Source organism: Molothrus ater, chromosome 2, assembly GCF_012460135.2.
Source record: "Molothrus ater isolate BHLD 08-10-18 breed brown headed cowbird chromosome 2, BPBGC_Mater_1.1, whole genome shotgun sequence".
Lineage (NCBI taxonomy): Eukaryota > Metazoa > Chordata > Aves > Passeriformes > Icteridae > Molothrus > Molothrus ater.
This window is the reverse complement of record NC_050479.2, coordinates 26,217,177-26,238,251: the sequence shown is the minus strand read 5'-3', so window position 1 is coordinate 26,238,251 and position 21,075 is coordinate 26,217,177. Positions and strand designations below refer to the sequence as shown.

The window sequence follows — 21,075 nt, the reverse complement described above, 5'->3', positions numbered from 1 at the left end:
TTTGGAGAGAGGAATTCATGTATGTATCAACAAGAGGATACAAGATGGGTAAATTTTGTCCTCCCTCCCACACCTGAGACACTTGAGAGCTCAGGCACTTCTCAGGGGTAGACAGGAAATCAGAACAACCCACTCAGCTTTCACCTCACCACATGAATTACCAAACGACTCCCTTCACTGCAGTGAATCTGAAAATTGCAAATATTAAGATAATGGAAATAGAGAACAACCAATGCAAGTACAAATATTCCACAGGAGCAGGATACAGAGCCAGAAGGAACATTTCAGCTTGGCAGGGCCTTTCACAGCAGTTGCTTCAGCAGGCATGGTGCCTGCCGTGACATACGCAAGGTAAACAGAGAAAGAGGAAACAAACCAGTCACACAACACACTGGTTCATGTGGTTCATGGGCCAAAAGCTGATACAAGACTGGTTTTACAAAGCTCTTGTTCAAACACAAGGCATATGACATGGGGTAACCTCAAATGACCAGCTAAGTATGGTTAGCTAACCTAACCACAGGGTTACCTGGGAGAGAAAACCAGCAGCCCAGGACAAAATAGTGACCAAGGGAAATAACTTTATTCATCCCAGAAGCCAGACACAGGAGTGTTTACAAAAAAGGCTGCAATTTATCATTTGATATTTTTAACTATGAAGGCTGTAGCCTGAAGTGTAATTTTTAAAATCAGCTATGTGTATTCTCATCAATTGCTATTTATATAAATTATCTTGGTGTTTCATATGCAAAGCCACCCTCCCTTTAAATTCATCAGCTGATAGGCAGGAATTGAAAGAAAAGGAAGATACATTTCTGGCTCAACAAGAATTGAGACTTTAAAAGAACTAGGACAGTCACTTCTCGGTGCAAATTTTCTGCCTGCCACATGAAATGCTGAAGGCAGAAAGACTTTTAGTAAAACTGTCACTTAGCAAATGCCTCAAGCACAGGAAGGGTGACAGCATGCACAGCCCTGAAGTAACAGCACAGGTGAAAAACAGGAGCTTACGTATTGCACAGCAGTGCAGTTCTCAACTTGCCAAATACCTGTTTGCCCAGATTATCAATTTCAAAAAGGCTGACTGCTGCCAAGCAGAATTACACACCAAAATCTTCAAAACCTTGCAGTACCATGCTGCACTGTGCTTTATCAGCTCACCACAATTTGAGTGCCACATTCTACTAGGAGTCTCCCTTGCCCTGTGTCCTCAAAGGGGTTTAAGTGCCTAAGGGACCATCACACTGGCTCCTACCAAGCTCAAACACCATCAACCTTCACATGAAGGTAGAAACATTTGCTTCTCCATTTCAGCTTTCTCCCTTGCTGAAACTCACAGCCAGTTACACCTTTGTGTGACCAAGTTTAACATTTCTTCATTACAGCAAGGGTTTCATTGTGTTCCACTCCCAGCTGCTCCAGGGAACCATGTGGGAAGCCCAACAGCAGCTCCATGCCTCTAGAACACCACGACTCAAAAGCACTTCCTGTCAGTCATCAAAAAATTTAAAGTATTATTACAAAAACTCAAAAGCCACCAAAAAAAAAACAGCTGAGGCAGACTGAGGATATAACTAACACCCAAGACTGCTGTAAGTAAGGGGATCTGTTGTCCAAAACTGCCCACTCTGTGCAAGAACTCAACCTCCAAGATAATGATTCCATCCCTACCTGCACGCAGGACTGTGTGCTTAAGCTGACTGTTCCACAAGGCATGAGGAGGCTGCACCCATGTGCTGTTAAAGGCAGTGTTAAGGGCTGGACTTCCAGACAGTTTGCATCACCACAAAGCTGCATTCCTGTGTGTGCTGAGCCAAGTGGCTCATGCTTGAGCTATGTAGTTGTGGGGATAAGTAACTGGAGAGAAGTCAAAATAGCTAACACAGTATTGCAGGGTTAACTCAAGAGACCTACATGACATTTATTCATATAAAAGCATTCAAGATCCTGTTCTTTCTGTCCAAAATGAAAGCTGCTACTTAATGGGACAAGACAAAAGAAACAGTGGAACTAAGCCAGATATTGTAAAAGAGCAGGCTCAAACTTCCAGCTGAAATGCAGTGTTTCAGATACTGAAAATCTTAAGAAGTTGTTGGAGCTGACACACAAACAACAAAATCTCAGGTAGCTGGCCTAATCTTCCTCATTAAATGAAAAAGTGAGTGACCCAAATGCCTCCTACTCCCAGATTTTGGCCTACACATCAGCTTAGAGCAAACACCTTGAAGACAGCTCAGCCTGTGCTACATGCAGACACTGTCCCTGCTCTGTGCTGCTCCTTCTCTGCAGAGGTTTCCTGTCATTTGATATGCACGAGGTAATCTTGCAGCTTGGCTCTCTGGGGTTGGAAGCGTGGCAAGCAGCTGTGCCAGGCACTCCTGCCAAGAAAATATTCTGACACACCATGGTTGTAAAAACACATCAAAGAAAAAGGCTTTTTTCTTCTTTCATATCACTAAGTACTTAAGTCCCAGCAGGGCTCTCCCAGCTCTGCAAGCTTTAAGTATATATACTCCAAGTCCATAAACTGAAGAGGAGACGGACAAATATGCACCCCACAATCCCCTGAAAAGCCATTCTAAATGTGCCATCATTTACTGTTTAATATCTATTTTTGGATATGAAGTCAGTGATAGCTGGGGTTTTTTTGGAAGGGTTGGGGAAGTTGTATGTAAAAGAAAAAAAAAACCTATTGTGATGAAGTGTTTTGGGACACAATATTTAAGCAATAATAGTTTGGTTAAAAAAAAAATGTAATAAACCTTAATGTTGATCAAAATATTTTTTTCAGATTTCCAAAAAGGCAGCCAGCACCTTTTAATAAGGACGATTCTGTTGCCATCTCTGAACTTACTCCCACTAGTTTCACTAGATTCAGCTGTTTCAGTAGTAAAATAAAGAGTTTGGTTTAGGCCAGAATATGACAAGAAATGGATGCCATGCAGGTGCTCCCAGGATCTGTGACACTGCCATCTCACAGAAAATATGAGCAATGCACTCCTAAATGCTTGTGTCTGTTCAACTGCAGCACCCACCCTTACTTTTAAAATTTTAAACTTCATGTTAGGAAGGGCATGCCTGCTTTTTCTACTTTCAGCAGAAAAGCTGAAACAAAGGGCAAGCAAGTTAATACCAGCAGAGGCATTCCCCACTACTGCTAAAGGCCACCTGGGTGCAGTGGACGTGCCCACAACCTGCAGATTTCAGAGCTCTCACATGGATCTCTCCAACTCTCCAACACAGAAAGCTGACAAAGTTGCCAAGTAGTAAATCAATGCCTTCATGCTCAGACCTGCCTGCTTGCCAAATTAACAGAAGCATACAGAGCACTCTGCCACATGGAGAAAGACTTTTTGAGTTCCCAAAGTTGAAAATCAAGCGAACCAAGGACAGAAGCTACAAGGGTAAGAAAGAGCAGGCAAGCTCACTACAGTGTAGGAATGGGGAGGACAGGACACACAGAACAGATCCTTCCAAGCTGCCCACAACTTTAAAATGTCCCTTCAGTATGCCTGAGGATGTTCCTGTCCTTGCAATAATCTAACTCACCCCAGTGATTCTGGGTACTTGGAGATGGTGTGTGAGTTCCTTCCTCCCATATCTGTGTCTGATTTGTCAAGACAGGTGAGCCAGCCTTCAAAGCTTCAAAAGCCTGCCTGTCAAGAACAGAAAGCCAGGGAACTGTAATGTAAAGTTTGGGCCCAAACTGTGACTAAGACTGAAAATGCAGAGCTACTGAAAAGTGACTGAAATGGCTATGGGACATTACCTGCACTTAAAATGCCAGCACTGCACACAGATTTACTGAGGAACCACATGTTTTCCTTCTTTGGTTTGCAGATGTTTCTTCTTTCTGCAGAGCATTAAAATTGTGTTTGAGGAGAGGAAACAGATGGTAGCTGCTATAGTGGCACTTTTCCAAGGTGGAAAGAAACCATTATAGTGGGGCTTCCACAAGCTTAAGGCTGGGAATGTCAGATTTGTATTGCCTGTTTGCACAAACTAAACACGCCACAGCAAGGCTTCCAAATGATGCAAATGTAGAGAAGTGGCTGACACTGAGAGCTGGTGCCTTAACACTGTTTGTGTGTCAGTCAGAGCAAAGGGAGTCCTAAGCAGAATCCCCACAGCAGTCAGTGATATGGACAATCCATGAGGTCCCAGGTCAGAACTGTTTATCATCTCAGGCTTCAACCTCTGAGCTACTGCTCCATGGGAGGGGAAGTCCCGCCCATAAAGAGAAATTTGTGGAAGAGGGTTGAACTTAACATAGTAACAGAAGTGAAAAAGAAGAAGAAAAATAAAAACTACAGGAGGGGCTTCTCTGCAATCCAAATAAAGAGAAATTATGCCATTATCCATCAAAACAATAGACATGGAAAAAATAGGGTTTTGTTTTTCAGTATCGACAGTGATTTCACAGTTTTTTTTTCTGAAATAACTCCAAAATTCTAATGGGGAAAAAAAACCCAGCCAGAGAATTTCTTTAAATTATTTCTGCCTTTTATGGATTTATATGAGAACAGCAAAAGCAATTAGTCTGCTCATCCAAGTCTAGGTGGCCATTTGATAGAGGGAAAGTGGCTGGGAAGACTGAGGAGCATATCTGGGAAAAATAAAAGATGCCATGTGAACACCCTTTACAGTTGTTGGGAAAGTGTAGGGCACAAGGTGATTTTGAACTGTGGAGCAGAAGTCAGAGCTGGAACATGAAGCAGATGATAGTATTAGACTAGGGAGCATGATTTTGGCAGCTAAGTATATCCAGAAGGAGAAGATAATGTAAGGTGCTGGAGAATAAGGTGAAGGTGAGGAAAACAAGAAATAATCAATCAAAGCTTTGCCAGAGAAAGCTGTCCAGATTTGTGAAATGTGGCACAGGAAGGCACTCGAGGGACTCAGTGAGAGGATCACACATTGCTATGAGAGTAAGAGAGGTCATAACTTACCATGGGGGCTGGGAATGTGAGTAAAGCGGAATTTGGTCAGAGCAGAGGGAGCAGGATCTCTAAGGCAAGTGCTGGTGTGGCAGTGAGGGATGAGTAGCCCAGAAAGGTTTGTGAGTGCCAGACTGACACAGGGGACTTGCCAGTGGGAAAGCAGCCAGAGGCACAAAGGCTGTTCTGGCAGAACAGTGAAAGATTGCGGACACACCCAGATTTACCACTCCTAACGTCAGGCATTGGGAGATGCCAGGCTGGGAGCTGAGCTGCTCCAGGCTCCCTGGCCCCCAGGAACAACCAGCACACCTCAGAAGGTGGAAGAACTTCCCTTCTTAACATGCCCCCTCCTTCTCTCTGTTCAGCACACTAGGGTTTTAGAATTCCTCTTCTGACTCAGAAGCTTAAAACTACCTGGGATAAATCTCTGCCTGCCTGCAGCATAATACAGAGGGGGAAATAAAAACGAGCTAAGGAAGAACAACAGGTTTTTGGGTTTTTTTCCTAGAATCCTACAAAGGAGAAAATCCCTTGATGCCTGAAGGTGGGCAGCTGTACCGGGGAAGCCAGGGGAACCTCTGCATTTCAATTACTCCTGGAGCTATTGAAAAAGTCTAAACATGATCTTGGGCTGTTAAGGAAATCGTTGCTTACAAAAGGTTTCTGAACCAACAGAAATGCTGTGAAGGCAGACAGAGGATAATCAGACCCAAGGACAGTGTACAGCCCAAGAATGGGAGACAGCCAGAGAAACTGAGCAACCTGAAAGCAGCAAGGGGGGGAAGGGGTGAAGGAAAAAGGGAACCTGAAACAGTCACCTATAAATACAACCAGTGGCTGTATAAAAGCACTGCCTGTGGCCTGAGAATACCTGCATAAAGATTATAACAGAGAGGAAGAAAGAGAAGGGGGAGGAGAGAGACCAGCTAAATCACATGAGTATGAAATTGCCTGTAAAGGCTGCCTTTTCTCTCTCTTTTTTTTTTTTTCTTTAAATATGCAAGTTTAACAAGCTAAAAACCAGCACATGGTCAGAGCTGCCAGCAAGTATGCAAACAGCATTTGGAGCTGTTGGTGGCTCACATGAAGGTCACAGTGTACCTGCAGCTGCACAGCTGAGAGACAGGCAGTGAGTGTCACAGGCAAATCTCCCACTCTGGAGCCTCCCTCTCCTTCAGCTTAGGAAGAAAAGGCTCCCACATTCACAACCAAATCCAGCACACATTCTTAAAATTTATCTTGCCACAAAAAAACTAGATCAGCATTTTCATGGGAGTGGAAAAAGTAATGTACAAATTACTAAAATAAACTGCAACAGACAGTATGCCCTAGCAAATATCAGTCTGGCTTTCTTCTTAAGCATTCAGAAAACCAAAACAGGAAATGAAACAAATATGCAGATATTTAATAAAGACATGTTTTGAAAATAGGAAGATAATCAACAGGAAAAACAAGGAAGGAGAAAAAATGTGTATGTGACCTTTACTTGTAATTTAATGCTTGTTCTTGTCAGATCAAATCTTGTTCCCCCCCAAAAAATGTTGTTAAGAAGGTAAAATATCTTTTTTCCCTATCCAAGAAAACAGAAGCAGCTGATCTGTTCATTCCATATTTGTCTTTTAATCAATGTGTTCATCAGCCTACAGCATCAGCCATCTTGCTAATTATCTGCTTCCACCACATGGAAATTGAAAAAGATGAAAAAGTCACCCTTAGGAAACAGCAGACTAGGAAAAGGGGAAGATAAATTCCAAGTTTTGATACAGCAATGAATAGTACCGTATAATATTCTGTATTTTCAAATCACTGTTTTGTCTCACATGACAAGAAGATGCAACACTTCTGTAATCTGTCAACCAAGAATAAAGAGTAAACCAAACAGTTTCAAAGGATGCAAAAACCACCTCTCTTGTCTTTCCAGGTAACATTTTATTCTGAAATATGTTCACATCTCTGCATGAGCAATAGCCAGGATAACACTTCTAGATCTAATCAAAGATCACCTCATCGTGCACTGCTTCTTAGTTCTAGTTTTGAACACACAAGCATTTACATTTTCAACAAATAAAACAATCTCAGAAATTTTCATAATATTTCTACAGTGCTAAAACCATTTTAGGAGATCTGGTCTAATTTTTAATCCATACAGATGTAAAACTACATTTAGCAGGATTAATTCATGCAACTCTTCCTTCTCATGGAAGTGCAATTTAGAGCCACCCAAAATACTGACTTGCAGTGCTTACAGTTAGCTCAGCTTTTCACTGCTCCATATCAGACCCATTTCGCTAGACAAATCTGTAATTCCCCCAATTTAGGTACAGCCGAGTCAGATAAAAAGGGAATCAAGACCCATTTAGAGGACATGACTGGGCTAACAGCTACTCAAAATGATGTTCTAAAGCATGCTTCAGGAATAACTAAGCACTAAAAATGTTAATTAGTGTTAATATCAATGAAAGTTTAACCTGCTGACAAAAGCTCTTAATGTTCTCTTTCCTATTAATGAGAGCATGCATAAAGAAAGCTAGTCGGATTGCCAGGATTTTCTGTAAATCCCACAAAATCACTAACAGCATCCACACAACACATCAAGACCAGCAGCTCCTCCTACCAGCGCACTGGGAAACCGCATTTAATCTTTGCATCAATTCTTCTAGGGCCATTTCTTCAATTTTCAGCCAGCATCTCATTCTCAGATAAAACAAAAAGAATCCACAGCAAGCCTGCCCCCTCTGCTCAAGGAATAGAGGAGGCAGGGGGAAAAAAGCCCCAGACCAGCCCGCTACAGCAGCGCTTCGCAGCCCTGCATTTCAATCGCTCCGCACGGCTCCCCTCGGCACAAAGGGAGGCAGGAGCCCACGTTCCCTGCTGGCAGAGCCTGGCCGAGGCGGGGACAGCCGGGCCGGGAGTGTTGGTGGCAGCAGGAGCGCTCCGCACTTCTCGCCCGCTGCCGCGTGTGGCCGGCCCGCAGCGCAGCGCCCGGACCCAGCCGCGATCGCTGCGAGGCGCTGGGAAGGGAAGGGCTGGGAAGGGCTGCGCTGCATCCCACGGGAGCAGCCGCGCTCGCAGAACGCCCCAGCCTCACTCACGTGAACGCCGGGGCTCCTCCACCTTCCTGCCAGATTGCTGCCAGGGTGGGCAGCTTGGAAGGAAAATACCTTCCCACTGACAACGTCAAGGAGATCCCGCTCTCACCAGTTCACGTTCGGTTTGGACCGGTCTTTTTGAAGGTTAAGGACTTCAGACTTCCTTTAAACGCTGTCGAATTTTCTTTAAATGCAGCTGTCTTCTGGAATCTTTGGAGGAGCCTGCTTAAATGTTGTGCCACAGCAGTCTTATAACTCTGTGAAATCTGTATTTCCACAGCAACTGTATTTCCACCTTAGGCAAAGGGGTTTCAGAGTCGGGCTCTGTGGACCCCTCAAGGTATATGGCAGCAGAACTACTGCAGAAGGCATCCAGGAAAACCAAACCTCATAAACTTCCACTTACTATAGAGGGTACAGTACCACTGGAAAACTTCCAGGGACACAGAAAAACCTACAAGACTGAAAGCAGTACAACGCTTCTCTATGCAACTGCACCTCATAATTGATTTCCACTGCTTTTATACAGACTGTTTTACAAGATTGAAACTATGATGCTTTTAACACTTTTTATTTCCAAAGATCATCTTGATGCCTACTAATCTCATTCTTGCAGGGTTTTGCTGATGGTGAATTTTGCTGAGTTCCCCCACTCTTCTAATCATCCCATTGGTTTTATCCTAATTTTTAACCAACATTAACGAATTGTCCATGGCTGAAAGAAAAAGAGATGTTTTTTCATTATGTTTAAAAGGACTGTGCTGTGTTAAGATAAAGATTCTTTTCTACAGATTGCATACAGCAGGTAAAAATAGCAGCCCTCCAGAGGTAGATAAGTGGACATCTGTAATGAGTTGTTCAGAACTCTCAACAATACTATTAGAGAGGATATGAACTAAAAAAAGTTTTTAAGAGGACCCATCAAATTATTTAGGCTTCCTCTGCCAATAAAATTAATTTAGACAATTCATTTACTACATTAATTCACATTATTTCCACTCAAAGTATGACAGGCCCACAGCAGCTCCATGTATTAGATATGACTAGAGCCATATATATTTCCATTTCAATATTAATAGAAATGACAAAATGAGGTCTTCAGTCAAGCTTTTCCATAACAAAATATTACCACTGAAAACCAGGATCTGTAGGCACTTTGTATGCAAAAAGTAATTTGTGACTGCCATTTGAGACTGCATTTATGCAAAGGAACAAGCGATGGGCAGCAAGACCACGATGACCAGACCAGGCTCGTGGCATTCTGGGGGTGACCCAGGAGGAGCAAATGCATGAGAGATCTCTGCAGGTGCACTGGGATAGCTGAGGCTCGTTATCAAACAAAAGCTGTGTGACCATATTGCACCCACAGACAGCCCAGGGAGAACTCCAGATGCCAGACAGCCAATGGGATTTGTTACTGCAGCAAGTTAAAGGCCTAAGGCATTTCTGCACATGCAAAACAGCAAAGCTCACCTGCAACATTACACTGTTTCCTGGTGCAGCAAGAAGTGCTGCAAACGTACTCATTCATAAGCACCTACTGCAAGAGAAGATGACAGTTCAATCCCAGATTTCTCTGAGTATCCTGACTCAATTCAAGAATAATTTCAGGTTTTCCTTGGAGAATCAGCAGACTGCTTAAGCTTCCTATATATCCAAGTCCATCTTTCCATGGAGTTTCTCAGTGAAACAACAAACAAAAAGGAAGACAAAAGTAGTGAAGAATTTTACCACATCAACCAGTCAACTTTCAGAATCACAAGCACATAGTAACTTACACTTGTGCAAAATGAATGGAGAACCCTAATACATTAGCTAAACCTCAGTTACACCAACAATGCCACTTTGTAATACTTTCTACACCTTCAAACAAATTCCAAACATGCAAAGTATAAGCACAGCACCCACATGAAAGGTTCAGCTAGCTGGGCTGAAAGTTAGTTTACCTAAAAGTGGGTTGTTTGTAATAATGTACTTGTTTAATCATTTTCATTCATGGAAATCAGGCAGCCTTGTCTTCCTGAGTAAGAGGCTTTGGCATAGCTTCTCTACTGAATGAAACAGAGTATTTCAAGATACTTAATCAAATGTGGGATTACGATCTCTGCTGGTTTGACACAGGACCATCCATGGCTTCATGAACAACCTTGAGGCAGACTAAAGAAACAGACCTTAAACTAACTAAAATAAACTCTTAACAGGAAGACCCAACTGAGCTCTCCTGCAACATGAAGCAATCCAGTATGTGACCATGAGCTATGTATGGAATCAAAACATGACTGTATCTCAGGGAAGAGCTATTGCAGTTTTCACTCTAGTTTTTACTTGATCCCCACACCCCTTTGGATCATCATGACAACCATGCTACGGAATTAAACATGCCATTTCAGTCCCACACATTTCATGCCTAATTAGAATTTTATAGTAAAAGGACTGATGCCCAGTTCTAGCACTGAGAGTCTGTAAATACAGTAGGACATGTGGTAATTTTTCAGATATAATATGATTATTTTTTAAATTAAAAATTCAAGCTGCTTCTGGAATTCTGATTTTTAACTTCTGCTAATGTATTGTCTTCAGCAAAATATCTTCACCAGTCCCAGGCAAGCCCCTGCTGCAACAGAGGAATTCAAAAAGACATTTGAGGAGTACACAACCTTTCAGTTCTGTCTTAGAAGTTAAAAATGCATTGGAAACATTTTTTGTCTACTGGTCTATTTCAGTGAAACTGCAAAGATAATAAGAGAGGCACAAATGTATTTAATTTAATCAATCGATTTCCATTGCTGCATGGGTATAATATTTGACCTGATTTGTATTGACTTTTTTCTAAACTTCTATTAGATTTGAAAGCTCCAACAACATAATTTCTTCCCTCAGTTCTCTACTTTACTCTGGTTTTGGCTGTAGTCTTCAGCAAATCCTGTTCAAACACAGCAGCATCACACATATTTTATTTCCAAACAGTTTCACTCAAATATGATGACCTAGTTTTTCAAGAAATGGTGGCTATTTTGAAAATGTTTCAGAAGTAACACTCAGCTATCCACTCATGTAGGGGGGGCCAGACTGGTAACCATAAGTCATTAACATAAAATCATGTAATCAGTTTTGCTTGAGCAAATGATACTTTTAACAATATACCTAAAGACTTCTCTGCTAACTTTATGCTAATCTTTGTAATATCATCTATCAGTGAGTCTGAAAATTTAACTATGTGCTGTGTGAAAAACTGGTTTTGCTTAAACTACCTTCCTGGAAGTTTTCTGTGTGCCCCAGTTTCTCTTTTGTGAAGCAGTGGAAAAGAAAAAAAAAAAAAAAAACAACAACCAACCACAAAAACAAACAAACCCAAAAAAACCCTACAGGAAATAAACACTCTCTTTTCACATCCCCAAGCCATTCATGACTATACAGACTGCCACTGTAGGTGATATTATGTCTCCTCCAATTGCCTGTTTTCCAGACAGAAAATTTCCTACACTAATTAGTTCCTATTTGTATAAAAGCAAGCCCATACCTCTGACCGCCTGCTCCGTTCCTCCACGTACACTAATTCTACTCTAACAAAGGGAACAAACTGGACATGGTACTCCAGAAGCAGGCACAGCAGAGATTACTCAGTGACATAAGGATTTTGTTGTTCTCACATTCCCTCTCAGGGGTTTGTAATGTTTTGTTTGCCTTTCGGACCAACTCTGAATGCCAAGGGAGCTGCTGCTGTTTGCAGCGAACTACCCACAGCCAGTCAAGGTCTCTCAGTGAGGGTAACAGCTTAGCTTACAGGATAGCATTTTCTTTTCTCATCTGCATCACTTGTACAAGCAATTAATTTCACCTTCTCTACTGATCACTTAGCACCACCAATTTATCCTCCAACAGTTTGCACTTCAGCACTGAATTCTACTATTTTGAATAAGTATTTTCACCGATTTGCAAATTTTCTCTTTCTATGCTTTTTTCCATTTCCAGTTCATTTAGGATTATGTTGAACAGCTGCAGGAACCCCTGCAGAAATCCCTTTCTCCACCAGTAACTCCCTCTCCACCCACAGAAAACTGACCACCTAAATCAACGCTCTATTTCTTATTTTTCAGTCAATTACTAATCCACAAGAGGGCTTCCAGTTTAACCCATGGAGCCTAAGAGTGGCTGTAGCATAAGGAAAATTATGCATTGACTATAAAGCAGGACTACAAGAAATGGAAGCACAGCGAGGTTTCCCTGCTGCCACTTCACACAGGCCCTGCCCCATCACTTGTGGCAGAGGGAGGAGGCAGAGCATATGGATGCACAGTTGTGCCTGTGCATCGGAATGCCCTGCCAAACATCCTTTACAGCTTATAGTGACGCCACAGGGTCGGCACCAGGCAGCCAAGCCTGCATGGCCCCACCCACCACATGCCCCAGAACTCTATAGACCGGGTGGGTGGGCAGAGAAACTACAGCACCCGGGCACCACTGCTCTCCAAAGACACTGCAAACATAGCCAGGGAGACTTACCTAAGCTGGGCTTCTGCAGAGAGGGAAGAGACCCATTGAACGTGGTTTTTATAAATTCAGGTCCTCTCAGATCCTACCAAAAACTGCCACATACACCCACTGCACAAGGGTGATACTGATTCTCCAGTAAATCAAAGGGAAAGAAGAGGGAAACAGGACAGTTGATATGAAAGATCCAAACAGAAAATGCATTTTTAACATTTCAACCTCCTCTTGGCACGAGTTCTTCCTCCATGAAGAAAAGGGATTTTCCCTTTTATTTCCCTGAATGACTGAGTTCTCTTGGTAATCAGCCCAGTTAGGCTTTATTATGTAAAGCATCTGGGATTTGAAACTGGGATTCATAAGCAGAGATGGCAGTATTCTGCTTTTGGCAACACCTCACTCTTTCACAAGGAGAAAATTGTTCCTAGATTCACAATCTGAAGAAATACAGAGAACTTAGCAAATACATGGAGGAAGGAGGGAAACAAAAAAATCAAAGTTTTTCTTCTTAAAAACTTGATGCTCAAAACACTCATACAAAGCCTTGCATATGGGCAAGGTTCATTCATAACAGACTAAAGAAGCTTTCAGATGTGCAGGAGCAGTTAATAGAATAGTTCCATTAAAATTACACCTTCTTTAATTAATATATTAATTTACCAAATCTCCATCAAGTCCTCAGTGTCTCCTCAAACTCAATAAATTTTTCTTTGAGAAAGTATGTGCCATACAGAAGAGGTCCTGGCAGCTGCTCTCCAGGCTCCCTCATCTGGGATGTGTGATATCCCCACACAGGGACTAGGCTGAGGTGACACCCAGATCAAGTACTCAGCAGGAGGGGAAAAGCTTCACCTTCCCCTTCCTTTTCCATTATTGCTCATGGCTGAAAAGTAGTAAAAGATAGATGAAATGCAACAAACATACTCCTCTCTATTTGATTGCCTCTTCTCCAGTTTAGCCCAATCTTGCCACAATCCAGCTCCCTGTACTTTCAAGTCTTCCCCAAACAGCTTGCTTCCTCCCCCAGCAATTGCAATCTAGCCTCTCCTTAAAAAAAACCAAAATCCCTCCCCCCAAAAACCCAACAAACAAAAGAACAAAAGCAAAAAAAAACTCCACATCAATTAGTTTGTAAAGCTTAATTTAGTTACTAACTTTCCCTATTCTGTTTCTTTCATAACCTGTGTCAGCTTCATGCTAGAGAAGCATTTCTCACACTGCTGTGAAGTTTTGTAGTAAGGCTCTTCAGCCTGAATTAACTAAAAGTGATTGACCAGATCACAGGTTTCAATACTTTCTAGCATAACAGGCAGGGTCTTCTTTTTCTCCAGCCTCCCTTGCTTGGATAAAATGTCATTTGAATCTCTCTACTGGTCTGCTGTGTTTCTAAAGAGTACCAAGTTACTTTGTAAGTGCTTCATTCAGATTTCTTCTTTGTCCTTTTTTGCCAGTAATAACTGCAGAGCCAACAGCCTTGAAAGAGTTTATTTAATGTAACACCTCCAGTTGCCCCTGCTCCAGTCTTTTATTATTCTTCAGACTGAGGAGCTAAACTATCCAGATGTGCCCACAGCTGCACTCCTCTAAAAGCAGGCATGGCAATAAATGAATGAATGTTGTCTTTTGCCAATGCAGTGCCAAGTAGGACCCTTCCTTTCTAAGTTTACTGAGATATCTTTATAGATGAAGGAAGTACTTTGTGCAGGAAGTTAGGAAGACTGAGAACAGGAAGCATAAAGGTGAGCAGGGAATGAATTTGCTGCAAAAAGGAGTAATATGGAAGGAAATGAAGCATCACTGTTATTTCCTTCATTGGGACACTTCCATATATATGTATAAAGAAAAGGCTTCACAAGGGAAACTACTCCAACCCCAAAAGAAATGAAACCACAGTACTTTAAATGTAGAAAAATAACACAGTGGATGCCAGGGAGCTCTGGTTTCAGGAAGATCAGCTACTGGCACCATGATAATTAAATAGATGGTAGAGTATAGGTGCAGAGATGCCACGGCCATATTCTTCCACAGACTTAGTATTATGTATGCAAATGCTGAAATTAAGTGGATCCAGAAAACACACACCTTTTGTCTTCTGTTGTTAGTGTGATTTTCTTTTCAAAGGAAATGCTGGATGAGAGGTCGTAAAAGTAATTTCTTCCCTCCAAAAGAGTCTGTCCAACATTTCTTTAGTGCTCAAACCTTTGAGGTATCCTAAAAAGTACTGAGCTTTAAATCAAATGATTTGTGTGTATTCACATTTTGAGTATTAAAAGTCTAAATTTTATGACATGCCCTACTTTGTAAAAATCCCTATTTCAAAAGAACAAGCTGCACACAGAAAAGTTCAGCAGGTCTACCATTCAAGTCAGGATTGATTTAAAACACTCATGAAATTTCTCTGTAACAGAAAGGGATATTTAACTGCCACATATAATTGTTAATTTTACATACAATCAACTATATAAAACCTACTCAGAATAAAAATCAGAGTTTTTCCAGGACCATTCAATTTGATTACACAGACTAAAACTGAAGTGCTTACCCCTGAGGAACAGGCTGACAAATTTTAACACAGACAAAGGGCTCAGTAGAAGGATGTCAACTTTAATTTGGAACTTTTTTTAAATCACAGAACCATTAGGTTGGAAAAGACCTTTAAGATCATTGAGTACAACCATTAGTGCAGCACTGTCAAGTCCACCTCTCAACTGTGTCCCTAAGTGCCACCTCTACACAGATTTTAAATACCTCCAGGGATGGAATGGGATGGATCTTAAAATGTGACCGCCCTTTTCCACTCATACATCTTAAAAAGTAGCATTCAGTGCAGCTTTAGGGTGACAGAAAGCTTTTCCCTTTTGTAAGAGGAAGTAGTGCAATGCTCAGGGAATGCAGTGAGGTGGGAAGATACAGTTTGTGGCTGGTCTGGCTGAGCTGCCAGACCCACCTCTGGCAGATGTGCTGCCCCAAGGCTGCTGACCACCCCACACTGGGTGCTGCCCTCCCTCCTGGAATGCACCACAAGTACTCTTAAAGGACTTGCCTTTCTCTTAATGCACAACAGGAAAATTTTTAAAATCTCAGAATAGGAAGGTAACCTTTCTATTGCTCATCTAGAAATCTATTTTTATTAATCATCTAGAAATAGGAAAGTAATTTCCAACAACCACAAGGATATTTCACCTGCAGCCAAAGAGGCCATGCCCCAAACAAGATCTGTCTTGCTGCAATATGTTCACACTCATCACATGTCCTGCAATGGTGCTGTTGTGTCTTTTACAACAGAGCTTGAAAACTTCTCTGTTTCCTTACCAGATCTATTGCCCTATTTTAATGTAAATAATCCTCAGTAAATAAAGTAGCATTATTTTCTTATTTTTGTTGGTGGATGCTTAATACATCAGGTACCATCAAAAGTGGCAGAAGACTCCAGGTAGGAAAAAAACTTGCCTCTAAAAAAGGCATTTTGCATTTCTTGACAAGCAAAAATCACTATATCCAATTTACAATGATTTGTTGTGTTGGGGTTTTTTTGAAATAGTACTTTCAGATCCCCTTTATTTTTCATTTAATATTCTTCATGGAATATGGTACTTCTCAAACAGGCCAAATTAAACTGATCTTTCCTGGGAAAGATCAGTTTACTTCTCAAACAGGCCAAATTAAACTGATCTTTCCTGGGAAATGATCTGCAAAAACCCCTCAGTAGATGAGGGAAAATGACTACTCTTCAGTTTATAGTTACTCTGCTGCACTATAGTAGAACTGTCAGAAAGAAAAAGGTCATTTAGATTTCTTTATATTGTAAGCCATATCCAAACCACCATTTCATGCTTCCTTAAAACAGAAAGACTGAACTTTTGCTTCAATAGGCTTATGGAGTAAGCCAGAAAAGATAAGGAGAACTCCTACTGTTAGTTTTTCTCAAATGACCACAGTCCTAAACTGTTACTGCTTTGGAAAGAAAAATATAAGCAAGAATGTATACATTTCCTTGTTTCTTTGACTACATACCACTGTTGCTTTTTCTTATTTTCCCTCTTTGACTCTTCAGAATTATTTCCAATCCAAAACAAGGATTTGCTTGTCAGTGAGAAACTTAATACAATGCTGGGGGTTTTTCACTTACTTAAAATGCAGTAAAATTAAGTGCTTTTTGATAAAAAAAGAGGTTTCCTTGATTTCACTTTCAAATAATTTAAGTTTTAAAATTACTAAATACTTAAAAAAAATATCACAACCATGATCAAGAGCTGGCCCGTAAATCCACAAAGATTAATGCAGAGGGACACACTCGCAGACGCAGCCCCAGAGTACAGTACACCATTTCCTACTCCAGTTCAGGAGACATTGGTTTCTAGCCCTACCCAGATGCTGTCAGGTCAGCTGCAGAAAGTTACTGGTAATTAATCTCCAGAATGCACCAAGAAGTGCAATCAAAGTATCTTCAACGTTGGTATTTTCAACAGCTGCTTTGTAATCATGCTGCTCTTGCACTGTACCTGTTTTCACTAAGTCATGTCACGTTTCATAAGATCTAAAAGTTTCAAGTGAAATTTCCAAAAAAATTTAGGTTATGTATTCTTGCCATTTCTCAAATGCTTCAAGTTTGTTTCTGCAAAATTTTGCTCTCAGTGTTCTTCTCTTTACAAGATCAGTTTCAACGGCTGTAAATTACTCCTTCAGCTGCCAGCTCCCTCCCAGACCTTCAAAACATCAGGGCCATGGTAAATCTGAATCCCTGAAGAAGAACACTTGCATTCTCTTCACCATTCCTACTTGTGTACCCAAGAGGAAGAACATTTTCAGGGCTGAATACTGTCACTGCATCAGCAGAGCACAGACAAACAGCAGGGAGAACAGGTTAGCATTAGGAAATGTTATTTAAAAGCAGAATTCCAAAGGGCAGCATAAAGATGAGGCTTAAGGATACCAGATACCATGGAAGGCCCAACCTGAAAATTGCTAAATTATAACAAGACCAACACACATGAAAGGAGGAGTCTCTTTGGCCCCTAGAGACTGATCTGCATTAGCACCCCCTAAGACCCATTTACTTCCTTCAAAATTTCCACCAACCCTTTAGAGAAAAACAAGACAGGCATTAAGGAAATAGTCACTTTTGCATCTGTAGTTCTTAGCATGGTAGGATCTGTCATTGCTAGCATCCCCTGTTACAGGAGCAAAAACCATTATGTAACTTTGTCTGGAAGGCCCTATTTTGTAAAACCAAAGAAATGCATAACCATAAACAACCTAACAACTAATGTTTGAAGTCATGTTATCAAATACAGAAATCAGAGACTCCTGAAGTATCCAAAAGCTTTCCATAGCACAAAATTACCTGTATAAACTGTTATTCTACTTCTTCTTTCTAAGTATCAGATTTCTCTTCACTGTCACATGTATGTGCAAATGGGCTATGTTGTAGAGTAATTATCAGTGGTGCAGTGGGTTGTAAGCAAAGAGCTTTCAAAAGCAGAGTAGTTTTAGATGGTTTAACTTTTATTCCCTCACACAATGAGACAGCATACTGCTCAAGGATCTAAATTAATGGCTCTACAATAGAAAAAAATATTTTTGTTATCTATGTTTTTCAAAGTGTAAAGGCAGCAAGAAGGGGTATGATGGGATTTGGAAAATGGAACACAAATAACTGCATTGTACAAATAGTTCTTTCACTCTCCTTTTGTCCCTTTTCTTTTTCCCTGACATTTTCAAGGGAGCATTTAAAACTAAGGACTGGTTTCTCATGTAAAAGATAGCATATCTGCCTGCTCTCCTCACCTCCTCAATCCCCCAACAGGCTCAGCTTGTACACACAGAGCTCATGGACCCTTCTGATGCAATACTAACTTAGAGGACCCAAAACAAATAGTAATAAAAGAAAGTCCATGAAAACTTCAAGTCTTTTCTAGAGACAGCTCTTTAAAAAGATATATCTCATTAATGACATGCAATATTATCTATGGGGAAAAACACAGTAAGGTCTTGGATTCAAAGGTTGTTTAATACTCATGAATAAGATCCCAAATGCAAAGAGTCTAGTAACTAAACTCATACATCATTTCATCTGAACAGCTGCCTCCTTTTAGAAAGAAAAAGGAGTTTATGAAACATTTTAAAGCCTATTTTAGAGAGCAATCCCACCATGGAGTCACTGCCAGATGGCTATAATATTTGACAAGCTACAGACAATGTTTTGTCAACATATGTTGTTGTTTTTTATACTGCCTAGTCTTCTCAGTACTGTATGTTATTTTCCCAATAAATACAGGAAACCCCTTTACAAACAGAAAGGCAGTCACAAATGTGACTTTTACTTCATGTACTTGTGATCCAGGTACACACAATGAAGCGATGCTAAACATACTCGCTGAAAAACAATCAAACTCTTTTACAATACTTTCTCAACAGTTTCTCTTTCTTAAAGTACAACAATACAGGTTTTAAATTATTTTTTCTGGTATACTAACACAACCACACTGTTCCACAGATTTTTTTTCGCACGAACAGTTGAAGCTAATCATAAGCATCACTAAAATCTTCTAACACAATATATGAAATCATACTCATTTCAGTCAGAGCAAAAATACTCCTCTGTGAGAACATATACATGTACTCCATATTGAATTACTTAGACAAATAAAACCAATCTCCTGCCAAAATTTTGTTATATGGCACATGTACTAGCAATTCCTTTCAGCAGCTCTCTGATCTCCAACTCCAAAAAGCAGTTAAGACTCAACAATATGCAAGCAATAGCACTGAGCTTTAAAAGGCAAGATTTAAAAAGTGTTCAGAAAACAAGATGCTGTAAGGAAATATTTACGCACACATACAGAGGCCATGTTTAGACTTGTAAATACCAACCTTTTTTGTAGTTTTGTCCAAAATCCAAAACATGTTGCACATCTCCTCTAATTAGGTATTTTATGCAAAAACAGCATAAATGACAGGGCATTTGAGAAACTCATGTATCAAAAGGTCCAGTTGTGCATGTTAAACCCTCCTCAAATGCAGTACAATTGACAGGCTTAGTGCAGTGCATTTAGATTTTGCAGTGAACTTGTTACCAAGGAAACCAGCAGCTGCAGGTGTTTTCCCATACACCAGGGAATGAAAATTCAGCAGTGAGCTTATCTACTCAGTATTTTAGTCACACATTTTTTTGGTCTCAATAGCAAACTATTTCTCAAACTCTGTTAGACGACGAGACTGCATTAAAAAATAATTAAAAAACTTTCCCCTACACATGACCTTACTGAACAGTAAACAGCACCTTTAAATGTTTTCTTCTTTCTTCTCCTCCAGCCTCCTCTCCAAAAGTGCCCTACCTCCCTTGCTTTGTCTCCTTCGATAGAAGTGTGCAAAACCCACCCTCTGCAATGGGTTTTCATCCCAAAAAGTGCTCTAACAACTTGGCAAGGCTCCAGCTCCCAAGAAACAATGCTGACTTGGGAAAGGCTACAGAATGCCTATTCCAGTCATACAGCATAGCTTTGCAAAATTGCACCATGCTACAGAGATATCATCATGACTGGTATGATTCACGCTTCTTGGGATGAGGATAAAAATACAAAAACTTAGTAAAACCATAACAGAGATGCAAGGTACAAAATCCACTTTCAATGCAGCTCTTCCACAGGACATTAAATCAGTAACTCACACAATGCTTACTTCTCATTTATGATACAGATTGGAAGGCCAATATATATAAATTAAAATCGAGGCCCTACATTTGTTTTTTAAGTAGCCTCTTTTCTCTGAATAAGATAGAGAAAATTTATAAATCTTCCGAGCTCCTAAAGCATTTTTCTACTTGTCCTCTTTCAGTGTTACTGAATCAACAGCAACATCTACTGGGCACAGAAGGGCAAGATTCAATTTCTTGAAGGAGATTAAAGGGCCAGGGACAGGGGCATTAAATACGTACAGTATCTATTTCTGGATACTTTGGCATCACTTTGGCAGTCCCTGTGAAACCAGAAATGAGCAATACTTTTAAATATGCATTTGTTTTCTCTTCACCTCTTCAGGAGGAAAACAAACCAAATAGAAAAGTGGACAGAAGGACAGCACTGACTCCTGGCTGCCTTTGGAGACATCATCTCACATAATGACATATATATGACAAATAACATGTTACAGTTGGGAATATTAGATACACTGTGCTAACAGAACCAGTTGACAAGAATTCTGCCAGTAAAAGTATTCAAATATTCTTCAAGTTCATGAAAGGGAGAGTTTTATTATGAATTTTTTGCTCTTTATTTTCTCACTTTGTTTAACAATTACACAGATTTGCAAAATAAATAAATAAATAAAGGAAACCCCACCAAACTGATTCCAACCAGCAATGACTAAAAACCAACCAGATCAGACCAAGCAGAAGTTCTTCAAAACTTCACAAAGAACAAGATGAACACATATGAACCTAATAAATGCTCAGAACAAGGATTCCAAAGAACTTTGCCCTAATAACACCCAGTATTTGCCTTTCATAATTGAACCTACTGGGGGCTAAATTCCCTAACTAGAACATAATAAGTGGAGCC

At 40.6% G+C, this 21,075-nt stretch overlaps 1 protein-coding gene across 9 annotated transcripts in view; it reads right to left on the bottom strand.

Moving 5' to 3' along the window:
* Positions 1–21,075, bottom strand: part of MCF2L (MCF.2 cell line derived transforming sequence like) — a 157,260-nt gene that overhangs the window by 115,414 nt on the left and 20,771 nt on the right. Inside the window, exon 1 of one of the 9 annotated variants that reach the window (XM_036406445.2) lies at positions 19,391–19,513. The exons of 5 other annotated variants lie outside the window; for them this stretch is intronic. In XM_036406445.2, coding sequence (XP_036262338.1) covers positions 19,391–19,481 — 91 coding nt within the window. In that variant the 5' untranslated portion in view covers positions 19,482–19,513. Of the gene's footprint in view, positions 1–7,554; positions 7,941–12,532; positions 12,645–19,390; positions 19,514–21,075 lie in introns of those variants that run through there. 3 more of the 9 variants (XM_054518517.1, XM_036406454.2, XM_036406480.2) reach the window with 3 other exon arrangements.